This window comes from Neodiprion pinetum, chromosome 1 (genome assembly GCF_021155775.2).
Source record: "Neodiprion pinetum isolate iyNeoPine1 chromosome 1, iyNeoPine1.2, whole genome shotgun sequence".
Classification (NCBI taxonomy): domain Eukaryota; kingdom Metazoa; phylum Arthropoda; class Insecta; order Hymenoptera; family Diprionidae; genus Neodiprion; species Neodiprion pinetum.
This window is the reverse complement of record NC_060232.1, coordinates 7,663,531-7,686,886: the sequence shown is the minus strand read 5'-3', so window position 1 is coordinate 7,686,886 and position 23,356 is coordinate 7,663,531. Positions and strand designations below refer to the sequence as shown.

The 23,356-nt window shown below is 34.7% G+C and overlaps 1 protein-coding gene across 8 annotated transcripts in view; it reads left to right on the top strand.

Moving 5' to 3' along the window:
* Positions 1–23,125, top strand: part of LOC124223604 (uro-adherence factor A) — a 54,807-nt gene extending 31,682 nt beyond the window's left edge. For 4 of the 8 annotated variants that reach the window (XM_069137130.1, XM_046635792.2, XM_069137123.1 and 1 more), the window contains 8 exons: positions 16,463–16,580; positions 16,754–16,885; positions 17,237–17,260; positions 17,447–17,482; positions 17,612–17,776; positions 17,885–18,004; positions 18,087–18,160; positions 20,092–23,125. In XM_069137130.1, the coding sequence (XP_068993231.1) occupies positions 16,463–16,580; positions 16,754–16,885; positions 17,237–17,260; positions 17,447–17,482; positions 17,612–17,776; positions 17,885–18,004; positions 18,087–18,160; positions 20,092–20,455 (1,033 nt within the window). In that variant the 3' untranslated portion in view covers positions 20,456–23,125. Of the gene's footprint in view, positions 1–16,462; positions 16,581–16,753; positions 16,886–17,236; positions 17,261–17,446; positions 17,483–17,611; positions 17,777–17,884; positions 18,005–18,086; positions 18,170–18,954; positions 18,980–20,091 lie in introns of all 8 variants that reach the window. The other 4 variants (XM_069137136.1, XM_069137135.1, XM_069137138.1 and 1 more) reach the window with 4 other exon arrangements.
* Positions 23,126–23,356: the final 231 nt, after the last annotated feature.

The following is a 23,356-nucleotide window of genomic DNA, read 5'->3' as shown; positions in this document are numbered from 1 at the left end:
GGATATTAGGGGAGTGACGTCACGGATCATGTTTCCCGTCGATATTTCGAACTCAACCGGAAACAAAGCGATTCTCATGAAAGATAAAACTCGCATCCTGCGACGATATATTTTCACAGCCATGCGTATAATACCGCAGCACATTTGTGATTTTGATTCTGGAAGAATTATGCCCGAAAGAAAAATAACGTCTAATTTAGACCATTTAAATCTGTGGTTAATTCTAAAAAAGCTGCTGTAATATTCGCCGATTTGAGTATACATTATTATTCAACTGTTTTGAATTACTTATTCTTTTTTTTTTTAACCGCCTATTTATTCAAATAAATATTATGCCTCCTCTTTTCATTAAATGCAATTTTATCGCCCAAAGGCAAATTTGTCTTCATGAATGCTTATTTTTTTCTCTACATTTTCTTCCACTCCTTCTTTCGTTGTGATTTTTTTTTCCTTCGGTATAAAAACGATATATGCGAAAGTGTTCTACGAGCAGAAGCCGGAGAAGTAGACCCTAAAATATTTTAGGAATAATACGTACAAAATATTTTGTCGCATGCGGTGTAAGGGAGTATATTATAAATATATATATGTATATAGTTCCTGCATGTTGAGTCGCTCGATAAATCGACCAACTATTTCTGTCGCTAAGCCCAACTTTACCATACAAAGCTTTGTCTTACATTTTACATCCGTACATTTCCATATTTACGTGAAATTTTATCAACTATGCACATATGCGTATAATATTTTCACTGAAACTGTGTGTGTACATAGATTTCACGCATAATTGCGATCGATTCTTTTTATTCGATGAAAATATCCGTTTCGGTTCATCTCTGTAAGTTGGGCATTATTCCTTTCATTATTAAGGTACCTTTTTCCGTGTAACGTATGATATTAGATGAATATGTGGAAGGAAATTGGATCAACTTTATCATTGACATCACTGCTGTTGACTACTGTCAGTAAGTCGTTAAAAAAAAAAAAATAAATAAAACCTACTCGGCCAAGATTGAGAAAGTAGAATTGTTGAGAAAAATGATCATAACAATATAAACTTGAACGCAATAGTCGCTCAACTGTTATTTTATTTTATTAATACACTACGGTGAAAGGAAGAAGGAACAAATCGAATCTACGATTTATAAGAATCAACCGTTAAAATGGTCAATTAACTTTCGTAAAAACGTAGAACGTGCACCAAATAATATATATTTATAAATATATCGTCGAAATAATCCTGTAGCGATTTCCAAACGATAGAATAAAAATTTGAATAACTTTTAGGTAAAACATTCATCAAGTCCATATCGCACGTACTGAAAAATAATATTCGAATTTTGTTTGACAATTTCGAATCATCATAAAGGACGATAATTAAATATTTGCGCAGCTGTTTCCGCATCGCCAAATCCTTTTCTGCGTCGCCATTGTTTCGGTTGTATTTCCTGTAAACAACATTTGAATGCGCAACGTATACGAGACGAAACGTTGAAACTGCGATAAGAAATATACAAGCGTTTTCGAATTTTCATAACGAATCGTTCTCGCGATCAAATCTTGCCTTCGAACGTAGGAATTTTCTTGTACGGAAAAAGGAGAAGTCAGTTTTAATGGAGGAAAATGTTTTCATTTTACAAAAGGAAATCGAAAACTTGGTTATACTGTAATCTGCATGTAATGTATTTGTAACGAATCGCTGAGATACGTTGAGTAAACAGGCCGACAGCGCCAGAGAATGCGTCCAAATTTAGTGACCGAGTCCTAACCGCGCATTAAGCTGTATCTGTAGGAAAACTAGCTTTGCAGAGCCTAGAGACTACAGTTAGCTCTCGGCGCTCCTCGCGTGCGGGTCTACGTTCGTTAAACCTCCGTGAATTTATCGAAAGTGATTTTTTTTTTTTAGTTTTTAATAATTTTTTTTCCCCCTCCTTTCGAGCATAACAACATTTAGCGAGTGATTTTCAATCGGGTCGATAAATTAAACGTAAAGTGTTTGAGAAATAAAAGAAATACGTTAATAACAACAACAATAACAATAATAATTATTTTACGTTTAAAATTTATACGATAATTTATAAATCATATTAATTCACACATCGTGTGGATACGAATTATATTATAAATTATGATGATGTAATTGTAAGTTTTAATATAGGTATACGTCGTGTTTGAATGTTGAAAATTTTGACGGTACCAGTGATTTGCTTTCATTTTTTGCTTAGCAAACGTATACTGCAAAAAAAAAAAAATGAAGTCGTCTTTTTATTTTTTTTATTTTCTTGCCCAAGATTGATACGGAAAGAACAACATTAACTCACACCCACACATAGTTTTTACAAACATAATTCTTATGTGTGAATTATTGTCAAGGGTGTTTTTTTTTTTTTTGTTTCGTTTCTTCATCTATGTATAAAATTATTCATCATCAGCTGCAGATCGTGCATTGATTGTTTTTGTCGAATCGTCAATCGTTATACGTAATTAGTCGATATTAATTTTGCATATCCTTCCAGAAAAATTTTAATTTTTTAACAATAATATATATTACAGAGAGAATTACATATTTCTGCCTTTACATAAAGGAGGTAATATATTCCAACTCAGCTCTGGAAGGTTATGAAAATTTTTGATCGGCGGAGAAAATTCATCTTCACATCACGTGTCAAGCCATGCTGTTGAACGTTTATGTATACAAGCAAAGTTTATATAGGTATATATTTGCGGGTGAAAAACCAAAAAAAAAAAAAAAAAATCAAGTATGATGTATAAATTAACAAGTGTTGAGATACGACGAGATTCAGCGGTTGGATCATATTTTTTACGCACAAATAATTTTTATGCATATATACACTATACCAGTCGGCAGAATTTTTGAACGTTGGACATATAATGTACAAATTGACTGTATATTACAGATACGTAACAATGAATTGTATTTAATACATAATGTTTGTATATTACATTACATTACATAATGTACATGTAGAATAATGTACCGTAATAATTAATTATTCATTAAATTAGTTAGTTATCTGGATGGTGTGTGTATCGAGAGTGAGCGGATCATTCAGTGGGAGTGTTTTGTGTTCTAGCGAGCTTATAAAGCGAGTGAAGCAAATGCAAATCGCTGAGGACTCTACGGGTGGGGACTACTACCAGCTGACTTATCCTAACTAGCGAATGGATAATACACGGTGCTTCTTTCCCGACTAACAAAACTAACCGACCGTCTATACATACACACACACACACACACACACATATATATACATACGCATATACACACGCGTATATATGTATACATATACAGACAGTACTTTGCGTCGTACCTAGGCGTATGCATACGTATATATTGATGTATATACGTGTACGTATAATTAGTATAACAGTCTCGGGGATTAATTGATGTAATCAAGAAGAAGCAAGAAACTGAGTAACGAGAAGAAGAAGGAGAAAAAAAAAAGGAAGAAATTAACAAAAATAAATAGAAAAAAACGTCTCAACGATACCGTCTCGTTTTTGTTATTTTATCACTGTACGCGGTAGACGGTCTTTTTTTTTTTTTGTCTTCTATGTCGATTCTTCCATTATATTTAATATCTTGTCCGATAATTTATTGTAATACGATAAAATTACGACGGTGCTTGGAAGTGATTATTGTGTCTGTCTGTCTGTACGGAGGGAAAATTTTTAAAGAAGAAATGAGACAAAGATAACGGAAATTGGTAAACAAAATTGAGTGATGTTATTACACGTGGTAACGTGATAATGATAAATTTCACAAATGTTAACGTGTAACAGATTAACAAATTTAAAAAAACAAATTCCGAATATTTTAATAATATCAATAATAATAATAACGATGAAACAATATCACCGAGGAGACAAAATAATAAAACAAAATCGAACAAAACCAATAATAACGATCATAATTGTGTAGTAATGAAACTATAACAAAATCTGGTGGTTGATTACTGATTAGAGAGTATTTGAACGGTTAATTACAGGGCGTTTTAGAGAAGAGTGTATTTTTTCAATTTCGTATATACATTAACCGGTGATTCGAGTGGTTGAATACACTTACTTATTGTTAGATACGTACCATAGGTATTGGTTTATCCTAATGATAGAGAGGTTTGAATAAGGAGAAGAAAAAGATGAAGCTAATTTTTTTCGGCTGAAAAACACTGATTGGTATAACGATGATTATAGAAATTTTGACGTCATAGCGCGAATTGCGGTATATTATAGAGAGAATTTTTAATCTTGTGTACATCATATATATATATAAACACATACACACATACCTGGGATAATTGTCATTGGTTCAATTATCTCATGTTGTAGTTAATCTTCTCGCGTGTATAAAAAAAGAAAAATACTAAAAAAAGAACGCATAGTACGCAGCACGCGTGTATCTATATCAATATTTTATGAATGAAAAAACGGGGCTGATGATGAAGTTGAGGTTAAAGAAATGGATTAACAAGTTTGAAACAATTATTTTTTTGGTACGAAAAAAACGTATTCGTTTGCAAGTTCTTCCGATAATTAGGTACGATATCACAGAGAGACAGCCTTGCGAAAATATAGATTCTATTCGTTGTACATTTCACATAATATCACATTGAATAGATTTGACAAGAGATTGTTATTATAGAGTGATTGAACACCCGTTTATCAATGAAACGTACACCTATATTACACTACACGTAACTATTTCGAATGAAATTTAAACCCACTTTACGATAATACATTATCGCATAGGCGAATATCATATTATACCCAATTTACGTATAACGTAGTTATATTTATACATTATATTATATAACAAATTCAACTACATAACATAGCGATGCAGGGTGAGGGGAAAATAAATTTTCGTCTAAATTTTCACGCCGAGAAAAGCGTGTTATAGATTATAGGGTATACGTATATTACACTCATAGGTATTCCATATTTTCTGAAACCGATACGTATATAATATATTAAAAAATATATACCTATATATATGTATATATATATATATATCTGTAATATCAGTCAATGGCTATAGCATGTATAACCGAACCAATTATTATAGTGATTGAAAATCGTGAAGTTGAATCATATTCGTTCTTATCGGTCGTATAGCAAATTATTCAAAAAAGATGGAAAAGCAAAACCAAAAAAAAAAAAATTATAAAAATTCGTGAGAAAATGAGAAAAAAAAATATGACAAAAAGCAGTGGTAATTAATGGAAATAATGAAAATTTCTCATCGTCACGCAGTGATTGTATAATTTCATTCGATTTACAAAATAAACTTCCTATATGATCACGTTTGCATGGATACGCAAGAATATGAAACAAAAATGGATGAAAAACAAAATTTCTAACATTCCAACACATATAATTGAATAACATAATATATTTATATCAACAATATACACACGTGCCATTATTTAAAGGGACTGTATTAATCATCGTGTCTGTTATATGCAAAAAGAATCGGTATAACTCAACGTACCCTATAATCATGTGTATTCAAATCGTATATTAATGCATGAAACGTATAAAGAAAATTGAATCTACAAAGTGATAAAAAAATAAAAAAAAGACGTTAGAAAACATAAGCAGCAACTAACAACAAAAAAAAAACAACAAAAAACAACTTAAACAGATAAATCGAGGATTGCGGAAAGTGCCAAAGACAAAAAAAAAAAGAAAAAAGAAGCGTAATGGAAAAATAATAACAACGGAAAGAGTAGACAAAGAAAAAAAAAAGAAATAAGCACAAGTTATTTAAATTTTCGACAAGGAATCGGAAAAGGACGATATATTTGTGAAAAATTGTATACCGTCGGAAAATCGAAATGAAGGAGCCTGCAGCTTCGACGACTAGTGGGCCAAGTGCCAATTCGACAAACTCGTCAACGTCCAACGGGTAAATAGCAATAATGTATAATATAATCTGCATCCCCACCCCCAACCCCCCGTCAAAGAACGCAGTAGAAATTAATTTCATCGATTCGATTGTGTTGTGTGAACTTGGATCAGAGATTGAGAACATATAGGAATACGTAAAAGAAAAGCTAGACTTATCTTAAAAACCTGTTGCGTACAGGTTTTCTCAATCTGTATAAACGGAATTGTAGAGACGAGACGAGGTAATCTGGCCGCCGTGTCCGAAGCTGGTCGACCACGTACGTTACATACATATGCATACATGCATACGTACGTATTAAACGTATCGTCATTGCCCGAGGCTAATTTTCTCATTCGTTTAAATAGAGCAGACGTGTGTAAAACTTTTTCGGACCGATTGCGAAACGAAGTCGTTGAAATATACATTTAAATTTCATTGTAACGTAGAGAACACGGGAAGTATCGTAATTTTATCAGATCCTATTAAAAACGATCCCGAATTTCCGTTTTCATTAACGAAATATTTTTCTAACGATATAACAGGAATTTCGGATGTTTTTTTTCATGTTTCCTTTTCGGACACGGCTTCCTTTACTTACTTATTTATTTATATATAAACATATACATAAGCATATATACGCAAAAAATATTTATTATTTAGTTTAATTTATTTTATATTCTTCGATATTTCTTTATTTTTATTATATAGTGAAATTGTTAATTTTACACTTCGCATGCTCCTCGCAGCTTATAAACTTATACGCATAAACATATACCTAATTGTATAATTATTTATTTGTTGTATGTATACGTATACATACACGATGGTGTATTATACATAATCGCGCAGTGTTGTGTCGAATAATTTTTTTTGCGTTTCTTGCTCAAGTTAATTCCGTTGGATATTAATTATCCTAAACATTGCGTATTATTTAAATATACTTGTATAAATCAACCGCACGCATGGATACACATCATGCTATAAATAACATTATGTTCCTTGATTTGATTTATCAAACTTACTTTATCATATTCCAAATACAATACTTTTTATTATAAATTCAATTACATACGAAGAATATATTGTTATTGTTATTGTTATATTATTATTATTATTATTATTGCTGTAATTAAATTTATATCTCTAGAGTTTCGGTGGTTTCAAATTTTGAGATATCCTTTAATTTTCGACATTCCCGCATGCGTAAAGAAAGAAGGAAAATGAAAAGGCGGAGAATGGAAAAAGAAAAACATCTTCGTTTTACGATGAAGTTGACAGACTACCAATTGACTATTTTTTATTATCTCGGAAATTGAATTAAACGGCACTTGTTTTTTTGTCACTAAATATGATCGTTTTGTGGAATGAAAAAAAAAAAAAAAGATGAAAAAAAATAACGGTAACGTACACAGGTATGGATGCGATTGTTTATATTAGATATATTGGAATGCCGCGGTTAAAAAAGTATATAGAAAGTCGGGCAGAAGAATTATACTGCATGATCAATGTATAACTCTTTGCGTGCCGGTGAAATATTCGCATTTCTAATAACAATAATGTTCCTAATAATACAATGAATATACATACATTCAACCTTACAAACAAACAGACCAATGTCATCTATGTGCCAATACTTTTCGGTAGAATACGTGTATATGTTATAATAGGAGAATATCGTTTAAATGTACATGTAGAGGCTGCATCGAACTTGGTCGTCACGATTTAGTCGAAGCAAATTTTCGAATGTTGCTTCTTGTCACGCTACGAATTTGTTACTGCGGCATTTGAATTTTTTTTTTTTTTTTCTATGTCTTTGTACCTCTTTTTCTAGTTTTCGTGACCTTTTCGCGTGCTGTTCAAATCGAGACGAGGATTCGTACGTCTAAAATTCAGTTGGTCACCTTAACGATAGAATAATAAGTTAGAGAAGATGAAAAAAGACTCTATCGGGTAGGGAATTTTTGTTAGAAAATTAAATTAAATATTATACATATGTATATACACGCATTAATCTTAATCGGGCGCAGAGGAAATTTTCGGGATTTAACGAAACTTGAATTTCGGTGTAAAATTAAACGGTTGATTAACGATTCGTTTAAGAAAGGAAGAATTAGATGTGGCCTGAAAAGCAATGATCCGATTTTAAAGATCGTCGAACTCGTCTCGAGCTACTAAATCTTTGTAATTCGTGACAAATCCTATTTCCGGCAATACGCTTGCCGGCTAAGTCTTTTTATATTCTACACTGTATAAATTATATTTCTGGCATGGCGTAACGACCACGGTATCAATTTCTCTTGCCTAAAAATCATTTCCTAACCGCAATCCCTTTTCACTCGTGAGTGAATTTTTCTGATTTTTATTCACATACAATTACCCGTTACACTCTCATCCTGCTAGTTTTTTTTTTTACCACGATGAAAAATCGAGTTCTGCAACCTTTGGATGCAACTGCTCGTATTACTTGAACAATTTTCACTGTTTTCTGAAGCGTTGAAATTTTCGCAACAAGTACCCGTATCGACGTACTTTCGTATTAATTTCGTAACCGCGCGCTCGTTGTTCGATTAGCTGCAATACAACTTTTTTGCCGATATGTATATGTGTAAACAACGTTACGCTACACGTTATGTATTTCTCATTTTCTTAGCCTCCGTTATTTATACCCACAGTCAATAATTACTCTTCTCTTTTCCCTAAAATTCTTTTACAGCAAATTTTCGAAAATCAAAGTCATCGAGCTTACCGCGAACAATTTATTTTTCGAGCAACGTTAACAGATAGAACATGAAAATAAAATAAAATAAATGTAACGTATTATCAGTTTTTCCATACAAAAAAAAAAAAAAAAAATACTTATATTTCTCAAGAACTTTTTTGCGGAGAAAAGCAAAGAGAAATCTGAAAAAATTGAAATATTTCTGTTTTGCGAGTGTCGTATTTGTAAGGTGGATTCTTCAATTTCCCTACTTTTTTTGCTTTCCCGCGGTCGCTGTTGTCAAACAGTTTCATCTGGGGTCAGAGAGCGTGTCCGTCGGTTCTTCTTCGGCTAACAATAAGCCGGGTGAGGTGAAGCCGTTTCCACGTGACGGTCTTTCCGTTATGTGAAAATAGCCCTGGTTTTTTTCTTCATTTCTTGTTCTTTTTTATTTTTTTTTTCTTCTCATTACACATGTTAAACGTTCGCCGCGAGTTCACGCTCGCATTACGTTATACAGCCTTTAATCGAAATTTCGATCATAAAATAAAATCAATTAATTATCCCCCCCCCCCCCCCCCCCCCCTCCCCCCCATGTGAAACGTAAGTACATCTGATTTGCAAATTTGCGGTTAGTTTATTCTATTACAATACCCTTCTCGCATCGTAGCCGCCTTCTTACAATTCAGGCTTATTTGGTTCAAGGTGAACGAGTCTCGTCCCGACACCGTCACAGAATCGAGACAACGTTTGAAAAATTAGCGAAATTAATAATGCAATTTCGGCGTTTCAATAAACTCGTTGATTGTTTATTTTTTTTTTTTTATTCGTTCGTACACTTTTCAATCTCTCGTTAATTATATTACAAATACAGGTTTTGGCAGCAGCAGAAATTTTTAAAGTCCGATGCCAGGGCGGAAGTAAACTTGTATAATATTTGGAAAAACAGAAAATTGCCATTCTTTTTGTTTCCAGTATCGTACGCACGGATAAAAAAGGATAGGAATAGATTTACGTTACAGCAGCCATTGTTTCGTCGTTTTATCGCGTTATTCAGAGCGTTACTTACGGTAGTCGGTGGTATAGGTACCAGGTGGAAATGATCGGACAGTTTCTTGCCACTTTATACGTCTATACGTACTTATAAGGACCCGCCTTCAAGTACATCGCGACTATGCTTTTTTTTTATTGTTATTATCCCTGACTGTGGTTTTGCAAACCTATAACGACGAGAGAAGTTCGCGGTTTGTATGACATATGTTGAAGGTATAATAAGCACGGTTCGTCGAATGTTGATTCTCTGATGTCTGTATCCAGTCTACAATATATACAAAGAGTCGGAACTATTTCACGGTTCACTTCACCGGCACCAAACGCAGCTCGTGACACGAAGCTTTGGATTGTGCAAAAAACAAAATGATGAAGATAAAATAGAAAATCAACACCGCGAGCTATTTCCATTTCATTTTATTTCAATTCGCGGTTAAATAAAGAATCCGATAAACCACATCGACGAAGAAAAAATTTAAAGACATTATTATCAAAGAAATTTCGACGAAATTTTTTTTATACAGAAATCAATTCATGAACTTCCGTCGGTGTCGATTTTTTTTAAAACGATTTTACGGTCTGTCCTCGTAAGAATATCTGCGGAAAAACGATACACGCTGACTTACAGCATCTTGCGGTTGTAACTTGTAATTGATATGTATCATAACTATACTGTTACTGCTAAGTGCGCCGTTCACTCTTCTACATGAACGATGCACGGAAGCGCTCGTTATATTTAATAAAATAAAGTTCGATTTGCACCGAATGAACGGATTGACGCGAAGAACTTTCCCATGTTCAATTTATTCTTCCAAATTACGCTTTACAAATTCGACACTTTCAAATCAATGATTGATCCGAAATATTGTGTCAATTAATGCAGAATTATTAACAGTGTCTATTAAAATTTTGGGACGATTCAAAGGTTCGTTTTATGTGTATTATTACATACTGTAAAATAATATCAAATCAAGACGTTAATCATTGTAATGTATATACCTAATTAACTACACGAGGGGTTGAGTATCGTTGTAGATTATGCAGCTGAATATAATAAGGAGCGAAACTTATTGTAATCTATGTTTATTTCAAACGGCATTGGCACGCGGCTTAAGGCTAAAAATAATTTAAGAGATACGAAATTTCCATTGTCAGGATAACGTCGTTGCACCGTATAACGATGGAATAAAAAGTTGGCCCTTGTTCGTTTCGCCTCGTAGACTCCGGAGATTAACGGTGAATCATTTGAGAGATTTATGTGTAATATAGTATATATAATAAGTAGTATGTGTAATATAAAATATATAAGCGTACTTTGATCTATAACGATGTTACTCCGACAGCAAAAAGTAAAACGATAATTGATAGTAAAGAAATCTGTATAGGAGGCTGAAGTTATTATCGTTACTTTAACGATGCATGTTCAGATAAATCGTTACTTCGCACTCTTAGGGATTGTCTGAAATTCAGTTAGTAAATCTTGACAAAGAAAATATGGTAATATTTTTTAAAAAAATTCACCTCCTTGAAAGTGCGTTTTAAAAATTGTACAACGATTTGTTCCATGATGTTTATTTACGTTAATGTGACTAAAACTTCAGCCATGTAAAAATGTCTAATCTCACGTCGCTTCTCGCTTTATTTTTCTTGTCAGACCCGAATTACAATCAACGAACTTAGTCACTCCGGTGTCTAACTAGCGATAGGCAAGCGAGCGATAATTCGGTTTTATCGCATCCTGCAGCAGTTTACCTTATAACGCTTCGTAAATTAATCGCGTCTGATCGATAAGACTATGTGTCTACGTACACGTATGCTGTATACAAATACATGTTACACGCATATAGTTATACATAGTCGCTAATCAACTCCAGCACTCCGTTAACAGAGACGTGAGGAAGATCCGTTGTTATTTCCGTTCCAATCTCTGAATCGACCTCTTTTTGTTCCTTATTTTACTCACACTTGTCGGAAATCACGCAATGATGTAGTTCAAAATATATTTCCTCTTGTATGATCGAAAAAGGTATAACTGACATCTTTCTCTACGTATACGGTAGATCATTTATTACTCTCTTTTAACCGTTTATTTAATTAATCAGTGTACAGCATTATGAAATAAAACCGTGGTGAGGGGCGGGGGCAACTAATTAAATAAAAAGAAGTAACGTGCTTTCAGATTCCGTGAAAAAATTCTACTGCTCGCAACGATATCAAATAAATAGCAACATACATATGTATCTATCTGGTATATATATGTGTGTATATATATATATATATAGTATGTATACAATAGTGCGTTTGATCGAACAAACAAAGCCGAATGCCAGCTGTGAGCCGCGCACGAGTCAGTCGGTGTCCCTCCCTCCCTCCTAGGGGCCCAATATTCAATATATATATCTGCCTATGTAGTTGCAATGTATATATATATATATATATATATATGTAGATATTGAACGCGGCATCAGCCCCGCGAATATATGTATGTACATCCGTAATGCTATATAACCCAGGCGGCAGGGTTTGACGGGGGATGGCACGAGACGGAAAGGGGGTGATTTTTGGCAAATGCAGACTGCGGCGGGGTGCACGAGCCAAACGCGAATGCATCCAAGTCTGGGGGAGTGAGAATCGTCGGGTTAGCTTCTGGCCGTTCCCCCGTTTCAGTAGAAAGAGTCTGTAGGAGTAAGCCGGCTGGCTGCATTCCCTGCCGTAAAATCCATCGCCGGTAATCCCCTCCCCTTTCAACCCTCGGAGTTTGCGGTGCCGGTTCAGACTATCCCCTAGATTTTCAGTTTTTCAACATCGCCACGTTTTCACGTACCGTATGCATTCACCGATATTCGACTGTAAATTATGCAAAGTCTTTCAGAGTTCGCGTACGAGGAGAGGATATGCATCGTTTTTATGAAAAATACCGTGTATAACTTATGCATTTTATTATTTTCACACGCAGAATGCAGATCTGAAATCTTTGGGTTACTTTTTGAATTTTTTTTTTTTTCTTTTCTTTCTATTTATGGAAAAAACGTACAAGAACTTGGCGGATAATCTTTTAATTCGAGTATAACTTACGATTGTAACTCTGAATTAATTCTGCGACGAACTTGACGTTAGTTTCTATTTTAACGATTGAATCGATACGCAGTACCTGCGGTTTATAATTAAAATTAATGCTCGGCCAAACCCGCACGTCGGTCGTCATATATAAATTATGTCTCGAGTCTCGGTTCTTTGTGTGATCGCGGATAGTATCTGAAGCCGCCTGTACGAGGAAGTAAATTTTTTGGCTGATGCCCGTCTCATGCCGCTCTTGGCAAACGTCGGCAAACTTTTGCGCTGGCAAAGAAACTCGACTTGACTTTGACGTTGATTAAGAGAGAGATAAAGATAGCGTGCAAGTATAAGCTAAAGAGCTTAGAAAATAAAGAGTGATTTTTGGCGCCGTTCTTTATAGCATTAACCTGTGTACGGCGAATTAAAACTTTCGGTAACTTTTGACGTAACTTTATCATTATTATTACTATCATTATCATTATTGTTAGACGGGTATATAATCCGTTTTCCGAAGGCCCTGCTGGCAGAAGCCGCGTGTGACTTGAAATCGCGAGTTACAACACGGTGTAGTTTACGTATGCAAACGAGTGTGCGATCGTACATTTCGATTACGTAAGGGAAGAAGTCATCGAGACAAAAGAACGAGGTGGCATAATGAGACGAAATACACGAGATAGAAAGAAGGGGAGAAAAACCTGTTTAATTACTTCCCATGGGACTATTGTTTAATTTTCACTTGAGTAGTAATTTCACTCGACCATTGTTAAACCGCGGTAATTTAAATATTCGCAAGAATGAAATGTCATTCGAATTCTGTCTACTTTACGTGCAATTCAGTTGTAGGTGGTCGCGTAATACATATCGCGGAGAAGAAAGGAGTGTAAAATTTTTTTCATCCTCGGTGAAGAAATAACTTCCATGCTTCTAACGGGCGGGGCGAAATCTTCTCGGTTCATCTCCTTCGAGACCTTGTAACAAGGTCTTGTTGCTCACCCGGCAGACCATTTTGATCCAGCAAACGCCTCTAGAGTCCCTTATTACCGTAGGTAGTACCTGTGCCAGACCAACTTACCACAAAGGATGATTTTCACGCTTCTTGATTTTTTAAATTTGAAGTTAGCGACCATCGAAGATATATGAAGGAAGAATTCGTCGATTTTGATCAGTGCAGACGTTTTTTTATGCAACCAAATCTTGTCTTGTGATGTTTCGACAGGCTACTGATACCAAAAATACGAACAGAAATTTTTCGACAGTGGTTCTTTTTCATATCGTAACTCTGTCTTGAGTTAATTTTGTTATTAATAATAACGTATATTTATTCACGAAAGCAAATTAGGACCGTGAAAGAATCTCGTCAATTTTTCAATTTTTCTGTTCGACGGTGCGTCGAAGTTGTATAGAAAAACCAGGCTACCACCCGCATTAAAAAAAAAGTTTCGGTAAAGAGATATTTCCATTGTCCTGTAATTTTGAACGAGGCTGCAGAAGTTATTAACGTTAACGTAACGAAACATTGGGAAGGAGAAATCACTATGTTCCAAATTTATAGTGACTGAGGTATTTAAGTTTTTAAAAAAAGGAATACCTTTTGCCATAGTACAATTTACTCAATTTGGGATATTCCTGCAATTGTGAAATAACGATTAACGCTACTAACTTCAGCCTAAAGTTTTGAAACCTCGGATTTTAAAGACCGTGTCTTTCTCAAAATCGATCTTCCTGTTTTCTGCAAAAATTTCCCCGCACCCGATCAACGATATTACCAATAATCGTGTTACGCCTATGCGATTTTCGTCATGTATCATAGAACAATATTATATCCTTGAAAGGAGGTAATTCCTCCGTTTCCGTCCCGCTCTTTTTGCCTTCTTCGCAGAGACGGCTAGCCGCGTTATCGAGCGGCCGATTCTCGCGGCTGCGAAACGCTTGCGCAGATATTTACCTCCGTATATACGTATATGTATACATACACATGTATAAATACCCGTGTACACGCAGCCGTGTCGAATCCTGCGATTTTCTAGCCGCAGTGTCACTCCGTCGGAGTTTCGCGTTGCTGCGGACATATTTTTCGCAGCGATGCAGCGAACCTTTGAAATCCGCAACTTCTCCGTGCGATAATCTCATTCGATCCCGTCTGCACGTGGCTTTTGAACGAGTTCGCTGCAGCTAACGATAAACCATTCGACGGTCAGCTAACCACCTCCTCGAGTCTTTTCTAACGTAATATTGCCTGCAAATAGCGACTGGAGTGCCAGGGAGTTTCCAATTTACTCGAATGACGTCAAACAGGTGTCGTCACGTTGTCCGCAGCGATAATTTGTAAACCTCTCGCGAAGTTGTGGCTGATTTCTCCGTGAAACACTTGACGCGAACTTGAATATTGTGCTAAAGATTTTTCCATAAAAGTATGGTAGGGAACAAAATTGAAGCATCACAGTCTGCAAAAGTACAAAAAATACACGCGTGAAATTTGCAGTTCTTATTCTTCAAGAAGTAACGAATCTCAACAGTATTTTGTTGTTGCGCGTAAACCGATCAACTGCTTTGTTCAGTTCTTCAGCCGCAATAACTTGAAGTCTTGATACACGGTGGGCGTAGCTCGGATATTAATGTTTATGTGATGAATTAAGCTGCTTCAAAGTGTATCCGGTGTTCCATTCGTAACTAATGTGACGCGGAGCAAACCGTCAATTCGATTTAACCACATGCGCAGACCGTCGTAATCACCTGTAATCTACGATGATTCAATATCTGCAATATCCACTTTTCTCTTGCATTTATAACTGCAGGTGTTGAAATTGCCACGATCTGCTCGACCAAGTCGATATTCATATACATATATATATATAAACATCTAATTCAAAGCGTACTATTTATCGCAGTAAAAAATTGAATGACGCTTCGGAATGAGACCGGCTCGCGTTATCTTTGAAAATTGGATACACTAGTCGTTTAAAAGCATCGAAAATCATGTCTTCTTCGTCTCCGGAGAGTACAGCGGGTCGTGGAGCCAGGAAACGAACGACCTTCAGCTCCTCTTCGAGAACCCGATCGACGATTAACGATTCCGCGATCTCGATCGCTAACGATGGGGAAGACTCTGGATTGTCGTCGGAAAGCACGACGCCGACCGGAGGTTCGCCGCCTCCAAGACAACCCAGACAGCCCGCCATTTTCGTCAACAATACCGCCCCAAACTTGGCTAATTCCGTCGCTATCCGCGCCATGTGCGAACGCGGGAGGTAGCCTTGTTTATTATCTAACGTTATGCAATTTTATAACAAAATATAGGCATAATAATATACGGTATTCGTGCGCCAAAGTGCTGTTTAATTCCAAGTAAACTTGGGTTCCGCATGGATGCTAATGACTTGACACTTTCATCTTTGTTGTTTTCTTACTTTTTTTGAAACGAGGCTGAAGCTGGTAACGTTATCGTAACGAAATATCGGGGGATAAAATAACTAAAATAATATAATAATAAGTAAAACAACTTAATTTTAAAACGATTTTCAAGGAACTAAGATTTCCAAATATGAGTGTCTTTTGTTTTATTGCGGTTTACTGAATTTCGGACGATTACAAAATCGTGAAATAACAGTTTTTCCTCAGCATGAATCGTTACGACAACTTTACTTACTTAATTTTTTTTTTTTTCTGGGAGAAATGAATGGCTCGATTACCCGAGAACCGTTTCGTACAGATTAAAATTAACTTTTCTTATATTTTTATGCTTTCAGAATCGGTAGCGGCAGGACCTCCAGGTTATTGCGAAGCAGATCCGGGACCGATTCACCTCGTTCTTTGGACAGCGTGCGATCTCGACAAGTTTCCAGTCCCCTGAGGCCTCCGAGAAATGTAACGTGGAGATTTTTTTTTTTTTATTTTAGTTCGGAAAGGAAATTGTTAAAGTTTAAACGAGGCTGGCATTCTTGTTTATTTATTTTTTTTTTTTTTGTTGCTTCTTTTCTTTCTCTAATTGAATCTCAAGCAGGAAATAATTACCTGTGGGATTTCTCGTCGTATTACAGATTCAATCGCCGAGTCTTGACTCTGGAGATGAAGGAAGCTTGAAGCTGGAACGTGGCACGTATCAATACATGTTTCAGGACATAGTCTCCATAAAGACAATGCTTCTTAAACTGAAACGGGTCCTTCAGGAGGTAAGAAAATCACGCGTGGGAATGTGAAACATTAATTTTCGAATCGGCTGCTGTGAATTTTTATTCAAATACTTTATTTGATATTATCATAATTTTAATGTTTTTTTTTTAGCAATAAGTCCATCCCATTCTACAAGATTTTGGATGTTTTTTTTTTTTGCCATATCATAGATGAGTTGCATCTTATATAATTATTATTAATGTTGTCAACCTTAATGCACCGACTATAATATATAACGCATCTCCTCAAAGATATGTACGCTTTTATGTGTTTTGTGCTGTGTATAATTAACACGCTGTTTTCTCTTTTTTGCATTATTTTTTCCGTCATCCTTGGTTTTGCATTTGAAGTCGGAAGAGAACGGTTTGACGAGGGTACGTTATGATATACTTTGTTTCATTTATCTATCCACTTATGCCTAATACACACTTATTAATTATACTTATTCTCTAACAAAACACTCACACACACACATACATCTTTATCATTCAAAACGTAAGAGAAATCAAAGAAATTCAAACCGTGTAACTCGTTAATTTTCCTTTTTCCTTTAATTGCAGGCAGAAACTCTCAACCCATTCGATAATACTATGAAGGTTAGTTACATTTTCGCTTTAATCCTAAAATCTGATCATCGGACCCAATATAAATAATTCCAGCAATTATGTAGTAAAGATATCGGTGTACATATTATAACTCGTAATATACTTATCTTGGTACTATAGAATGGTCTCTTCTACAACCTGAATGAAAATGGAACGACGGAAGCAAGCACATCACCTGGTAGCGATGCGAGTAGCGTTGCAGATGAACTGGCTGATTTGCGTAGACAGGTTGTCTTTCTGCAAGGGCAATTGGAAGACAGAGATCGAACCGTGCATTTACTGCAGGTAATTCATTAATGCAAATGCTCGATCAATTGAATAATTTCTATGAGCTGAAAATTATTGTAATGAAATTCTAAAATCGAGTATTAAATCGTAAATTTTATTGTTCAGGTGCAAATGACAAAATATCAAGGCATTAACGGTGTGGATTCGCAGTGTAGCGCTTCATCATCCTGCAATAGCAACGACATCAGTAAAGAAACATCTAACGCAGCTACGCAGACAGATAAAGTGAGCATTATATTGCAAGTTAAATGTGAGAATATGTATTCAAGAAACTTCTTCATGCGACATCGAATTTTTTTTATACCAGGTGCGACCAGTGTCGGCCGGTCCATTGTTACTACAGTCACTCCCACAGGATGGCAACGCGGGGCCTCTCGTCAGGTGAGCAACGTATAAAATACGCCATTCGAGTGAATATTACTTATGATTATATCTGTAAATCACAGCTTAAGTGTCTCACTGGTTTGCTATGTAGACTAATTTAGAGACAAAATTGCCATTGTCATATTTATTCACCACGGTTCAATTCGGTTCAAGGTAGCCATAAAAAGTTTGGAGTTTATGGCAGATAATATAAAGAAAATATTCCGAATTGAACGATGTTGCAAAGTATGCAGTCGAAAGAAATTCTTCATACACCTTCTAATTCGCACAGAAGATTTGTTATAAAATGAAATTTCAATTTTCTACAAATTGCAAAAGGTAGACAGTATTAAGTCCCAGTTATTATGGCCTATTCGAGGTGTTGTCAGTAAAATAAATTCTATTAACAATGGCAAATAACATCTTATCATGTGAAATCATTCAAAATACCGTTTTCACGACAAATTCATATACCATCATCATTGATCTTCTCAGTGCTAATTTTAATGTTTCGTGTTGCACTGAACTCTAGAAGTGTTTTACAAGCTCATTTTTATACCATTTGAATGACTGATCTGTTTCTTGAAAAATGTCGAAAATTCTCATTATTGGAAAATTTAGTTCTGCTTAACACTGACGAAGTAGATCTGAAAACTTGACATAAGTGAGCTTGTATTATACAATTAAGAAATCACTCATAAAAACACACATTTTTTTCACATATTATCCCACGAACGTGACATGTAAATAACTTGTTGTTGTTGCTGCTCTGGTCGCCATTCTTCTTCTACGGTGGTTAATGACACGTACAGCTTCAGGATCGGGAAGGTAGAGTGTGTCAGTTTGTGTGATCTAATATTGGGATGCCTGCTTCTCTGCGTTTTCTACTTCCTTATTTATTTACATCTCCTTTACTTCCGAGCCATATGTCCCTTGGTGTAGCACTAGGTATCCCATTGTTGTAGTACGCATGCAAATTACAGTCAACTCAAACATTATAATACCTAACAATACGTTTTGATATACTTCATAGATTTGCGTAGAATTCTTGAATGATTGAAGATAAAATGAATCTGGAGGAATCTTGTACACTCGATTAATTTTGCAACGCGATCTCATCCGTACAAGTAGAGTGGGTGTGAATTGCTAGAGGCTTCTTTCTGTAACAATTTTTCAACTCCCGGGATTGCAGGAACAGTCTTTTAGAGATAGATTATTCTCTAGCTTACCTTTCGATACGAGTATATGTAATTGCCTTTCTAGAATTTTGGTATTAGAAATTACTATTATCTGAAAGAAATTCCTTTCGTCATTTAACATCTATTGGTGCTAAATCATATAATTGCTTTTTCTTAAATAATAGTTGATAACAGGAAGCAATATTGCAAATATTTACACAAATTGAAGCAACGAATGTAAGTGAAATCAGCGCGAAGGTGTATCTTATGTATTTTATTAATAATTAAAAAACTGTATATACATAGTTGTATGTAATAATGTAGGTTTCACTGGTGCTATAGTGAATATTTTTAATATAAACACATACTTTAATCAGATACAGTACTCAACAGCAACATACTTACACTTGCAAAAAATATACAGAAACTAGATATATTTTTCCGAGCATTGAATGAGAATGAATGTCACCAACGATTATATAAGATATAGCATATATAGTTGGTATTTTAAAACTTTTGGATTAACATTATGAAATTATAACGGATTCAAAATTGACAATGTTTCATGCTGCAATGGTTAGCCATGTGGGGTGAGTTTTATTGTATTGTTCCTCATACATGCGTATACGAAAATCAAAAATGTCATCTCTTTATCAAGCTCCTCAAGTTTCACAACCATTTTTGAATAGTACATTTTCATTTGCAAACTTATTAGACTGGCAGAGCTCTTGAAAGCTCTTCTTCACTGTGAAAATTCATCATTGATTTCAGTTGGAGTGACTTATGGAACCAGCCGCACCCTCCAGCGCCTACGGTGTTAAACGGATTCAGGACTCTCCGTAAACCCAGCGATCATTCACCACGTTTACTCAGGTCTCGGCAGGACTCAGCACGTAACGATTACTTAGATAAGCCAATAGCAGAGAGTTCCCCTATAAAGAAGTTACAAAAATCTAAAGAGTTGGGACAAAAACGATCTCTGGATGTCAACAGCACTGCTGCAGTAGCACAGATGAAACCTGAAACAACATCAACCAAATCGTCCATACCAATGCCTAGAAGACTTACAACACAGACACTCATTCCACGAGCAGCAAGAGCCGTTTCTGCAACGGGTCGGTCGCACAACCCTTGACGACACCGATTATAGGGGGTTCTATTATATTTTATTTTCATGCATACACAGGAAAACCCCAAGTTTATTTATTCGAGCAGTTAGATTTTTTACATTGCCAATTATATTGCAACGTTGAGATTTCCTAAGTTGGGATAAGGATTTCTTTGGCATCGTGGGTGATAAAAGTCTGTTGGAACAGTGTGTAGAGTGAAGAAACATAATCGATTAACTCACCGCAATATTAAACTTAACTTTTGGTATAGTTACAGTGAAACACACTGTGGGTAAATTACAATAGAGTATTAAATTGAATTGTAAATATGTATTGTATATCTGATTGAAACAGACTGTATGATTGAAATTGGTTTTTCGAAATGCGATTATTCGATAATACCGTTTTGTAAGGATAATTTTCCTCATAACTTCTTTAATGACACAATGGCGAGTCGAATTGCGAATTGTCAAATGATCTATCGGTTTGGGGTGATCCTGCAATATTCTTGTGTCAAAAATTCATTCACGCATCTCATGATTTGAATATTCAATCATTGTGATATCATCAATCATTATAAGGCATAATAAATGTTTTTTTTTTTTTTTTTTGTTATGGCTTAATGTGTAAAATTTGGAAAAGTTGATATTTTATGGTATTTCGCAGTTATTCAATACCGTGAATTCCAATATTGTAAATTGAATTATCCAGGAAATGTTGAAATTTTTGAGAATAGTAAAGCTATTATCATTGGATAATTATATCGATCTACCAGAATACCAAGCCGTAAGAATATTGACGTCTGCGGCATAATTTCGTGACTAACATTCATCACGAATGCATAAATTACCGAACTTCATGACAAACTAGTAAAGTTATTTAAGCAATGAGATCAAAAAGCGTTCAAGTTTTGGTTGTCTTAATTGATCTATAAATAGGTAGTCTCCAGATTCTTGAAGAATTTCTTTTATGCAAGTATTCACTTTCGAGTTTGAACTTTCATTTTCGTCTACTATCTTCGCCATCAGATGCAATGTAAATATATTTTAACGGGGCAAATGCAATCGAGTTTCATTATGTTATTTAATCAAAATCATTCAGCATCTAATATTTATAATTCTTTGAAGGAAGAGCGATTTTTAACCCTCTCAGTATAAATGCATAGACCCACACAATTTACATTCTCATCATTTTTGCACGTTGTTCCTGGTGCTTTAATCTAGCTTCTCTCAGATTTTTTATATGTTATTACTTAACGTAATTGATATCGAATTTCTGAGTCAACAATATTTGAGACCTGTTTCACTATTTAACATTTTTATCTAATTGTACGTAACCTTTGATACGTCAGGTATTGACAGTAAAATTAATTTATCGGGCAACAGTTCTTCAAATTTTAAATAATTTATCAGAGACTGCGAATTTTTAATTTTTTTCCATTTTACCAGTATAGTGGGTCACTTATTTCCGTAGGTATTTTTGATTGGAATTTATAAATTGATGTCATTGGGAGAGGCTAGACAAATAATGTACTTATTGCTATCAAGCAATTTTTGAAATCCACCTAGAGAGACATGGAAGAGAAATGAAAGTTTTGTACAAACCTAAAATAGGCTTTAGTTACGGCTCTAACTATAGTGTATATGACTAGCTAAACGCAATGCTTCTTAGCATTTGCAGATGCAATGATACTTTGAAAATTCTTACATCTGATTTGATATTAGAAAATGAATATAGAAAAGAAATTGGGAACATATTTTAATTTAAATGTAAAATAACGATTGAATTATACCTGGTATGAAAATTTCAGTGTCTGGCGAAAACAGTATATAAATCAGTGTAAGAAGTTTTTGATGTATAGCTAAGTAGCATGGCTTGCCAGAAGAGGAGAATGTAAAGGTATTATTAAATTATGGAGTTCAACGTACCGCAAGAAAAATATCAACATCCTTGTAAACGTTCTATAGATCAGTTTATATCATGATAATAATTATAATAACTATCGAAATTTGGATATACATCTGTGGTGATTGGTTAGGGGGATCGGAGTAGTATGTGCAAAACGACTAATATCGAAAATTTGACGCGCGGTTCGCTCCTAATCTAAATTGAGTGATTTCCAACACTCATTTACATATGTTCCTTTCTCCAGTTTGTCATTCTCTGTCTACTATGACAGTAAAATAATTAGTTTTTGTAACGTTTCTCTGCAACTAAGGCCAAGTTAGGCGAATTAAATTATCTTAAATATATGATATTCATGTTTTCGTTATTTATTTAATACTGAAATTGTAATGAAGGTGAACCATTGGCACTTAATGAATATAAAATTGTTGGAAATCACAATGGGCTGTAATATTTTATGATAATGAAAAAAAAAATCAAAGTATTCCATCTCTAAATGTCCAATACTACTATAGTATGTAATAAAATTGAAAAACAAACTGTCCTATCTTACCCCATTACAAGGTGTAGCACTGATAGCGGTGCCACTCGGCACCTCCTAGATATATAATTAAAATAAAAGTGAAAATTGAATAAAGTGTATTTAATAATACAACAAAAAAATTGTGCATTCAAATTTCATTTTTGAATGATCGTTCTCTATTATTTGTACATTTTGTATATATTTAATTATCCTTATACTTTATTATCGCTATTCCGGTATTCTAGAAATAAATTTAATTTTGTTTAAATCTACCTTTTTCCATTTTGTGTTGGATCCTAGCTCCATTCCTAATTTTTTTTTCACTTGGATTCTACTAAATTTAATAATTACGGCGAATGTACGAATCCTTGCAACTCGATTATTAAACTTTAATCTACATCATTTGTACAGTAATCCTTATGTACAGTACAGTACAATACTTCTTATATTCTTTATGACACACACTTTTTAAAATATTTTATCAAAATAATGCGCCAGC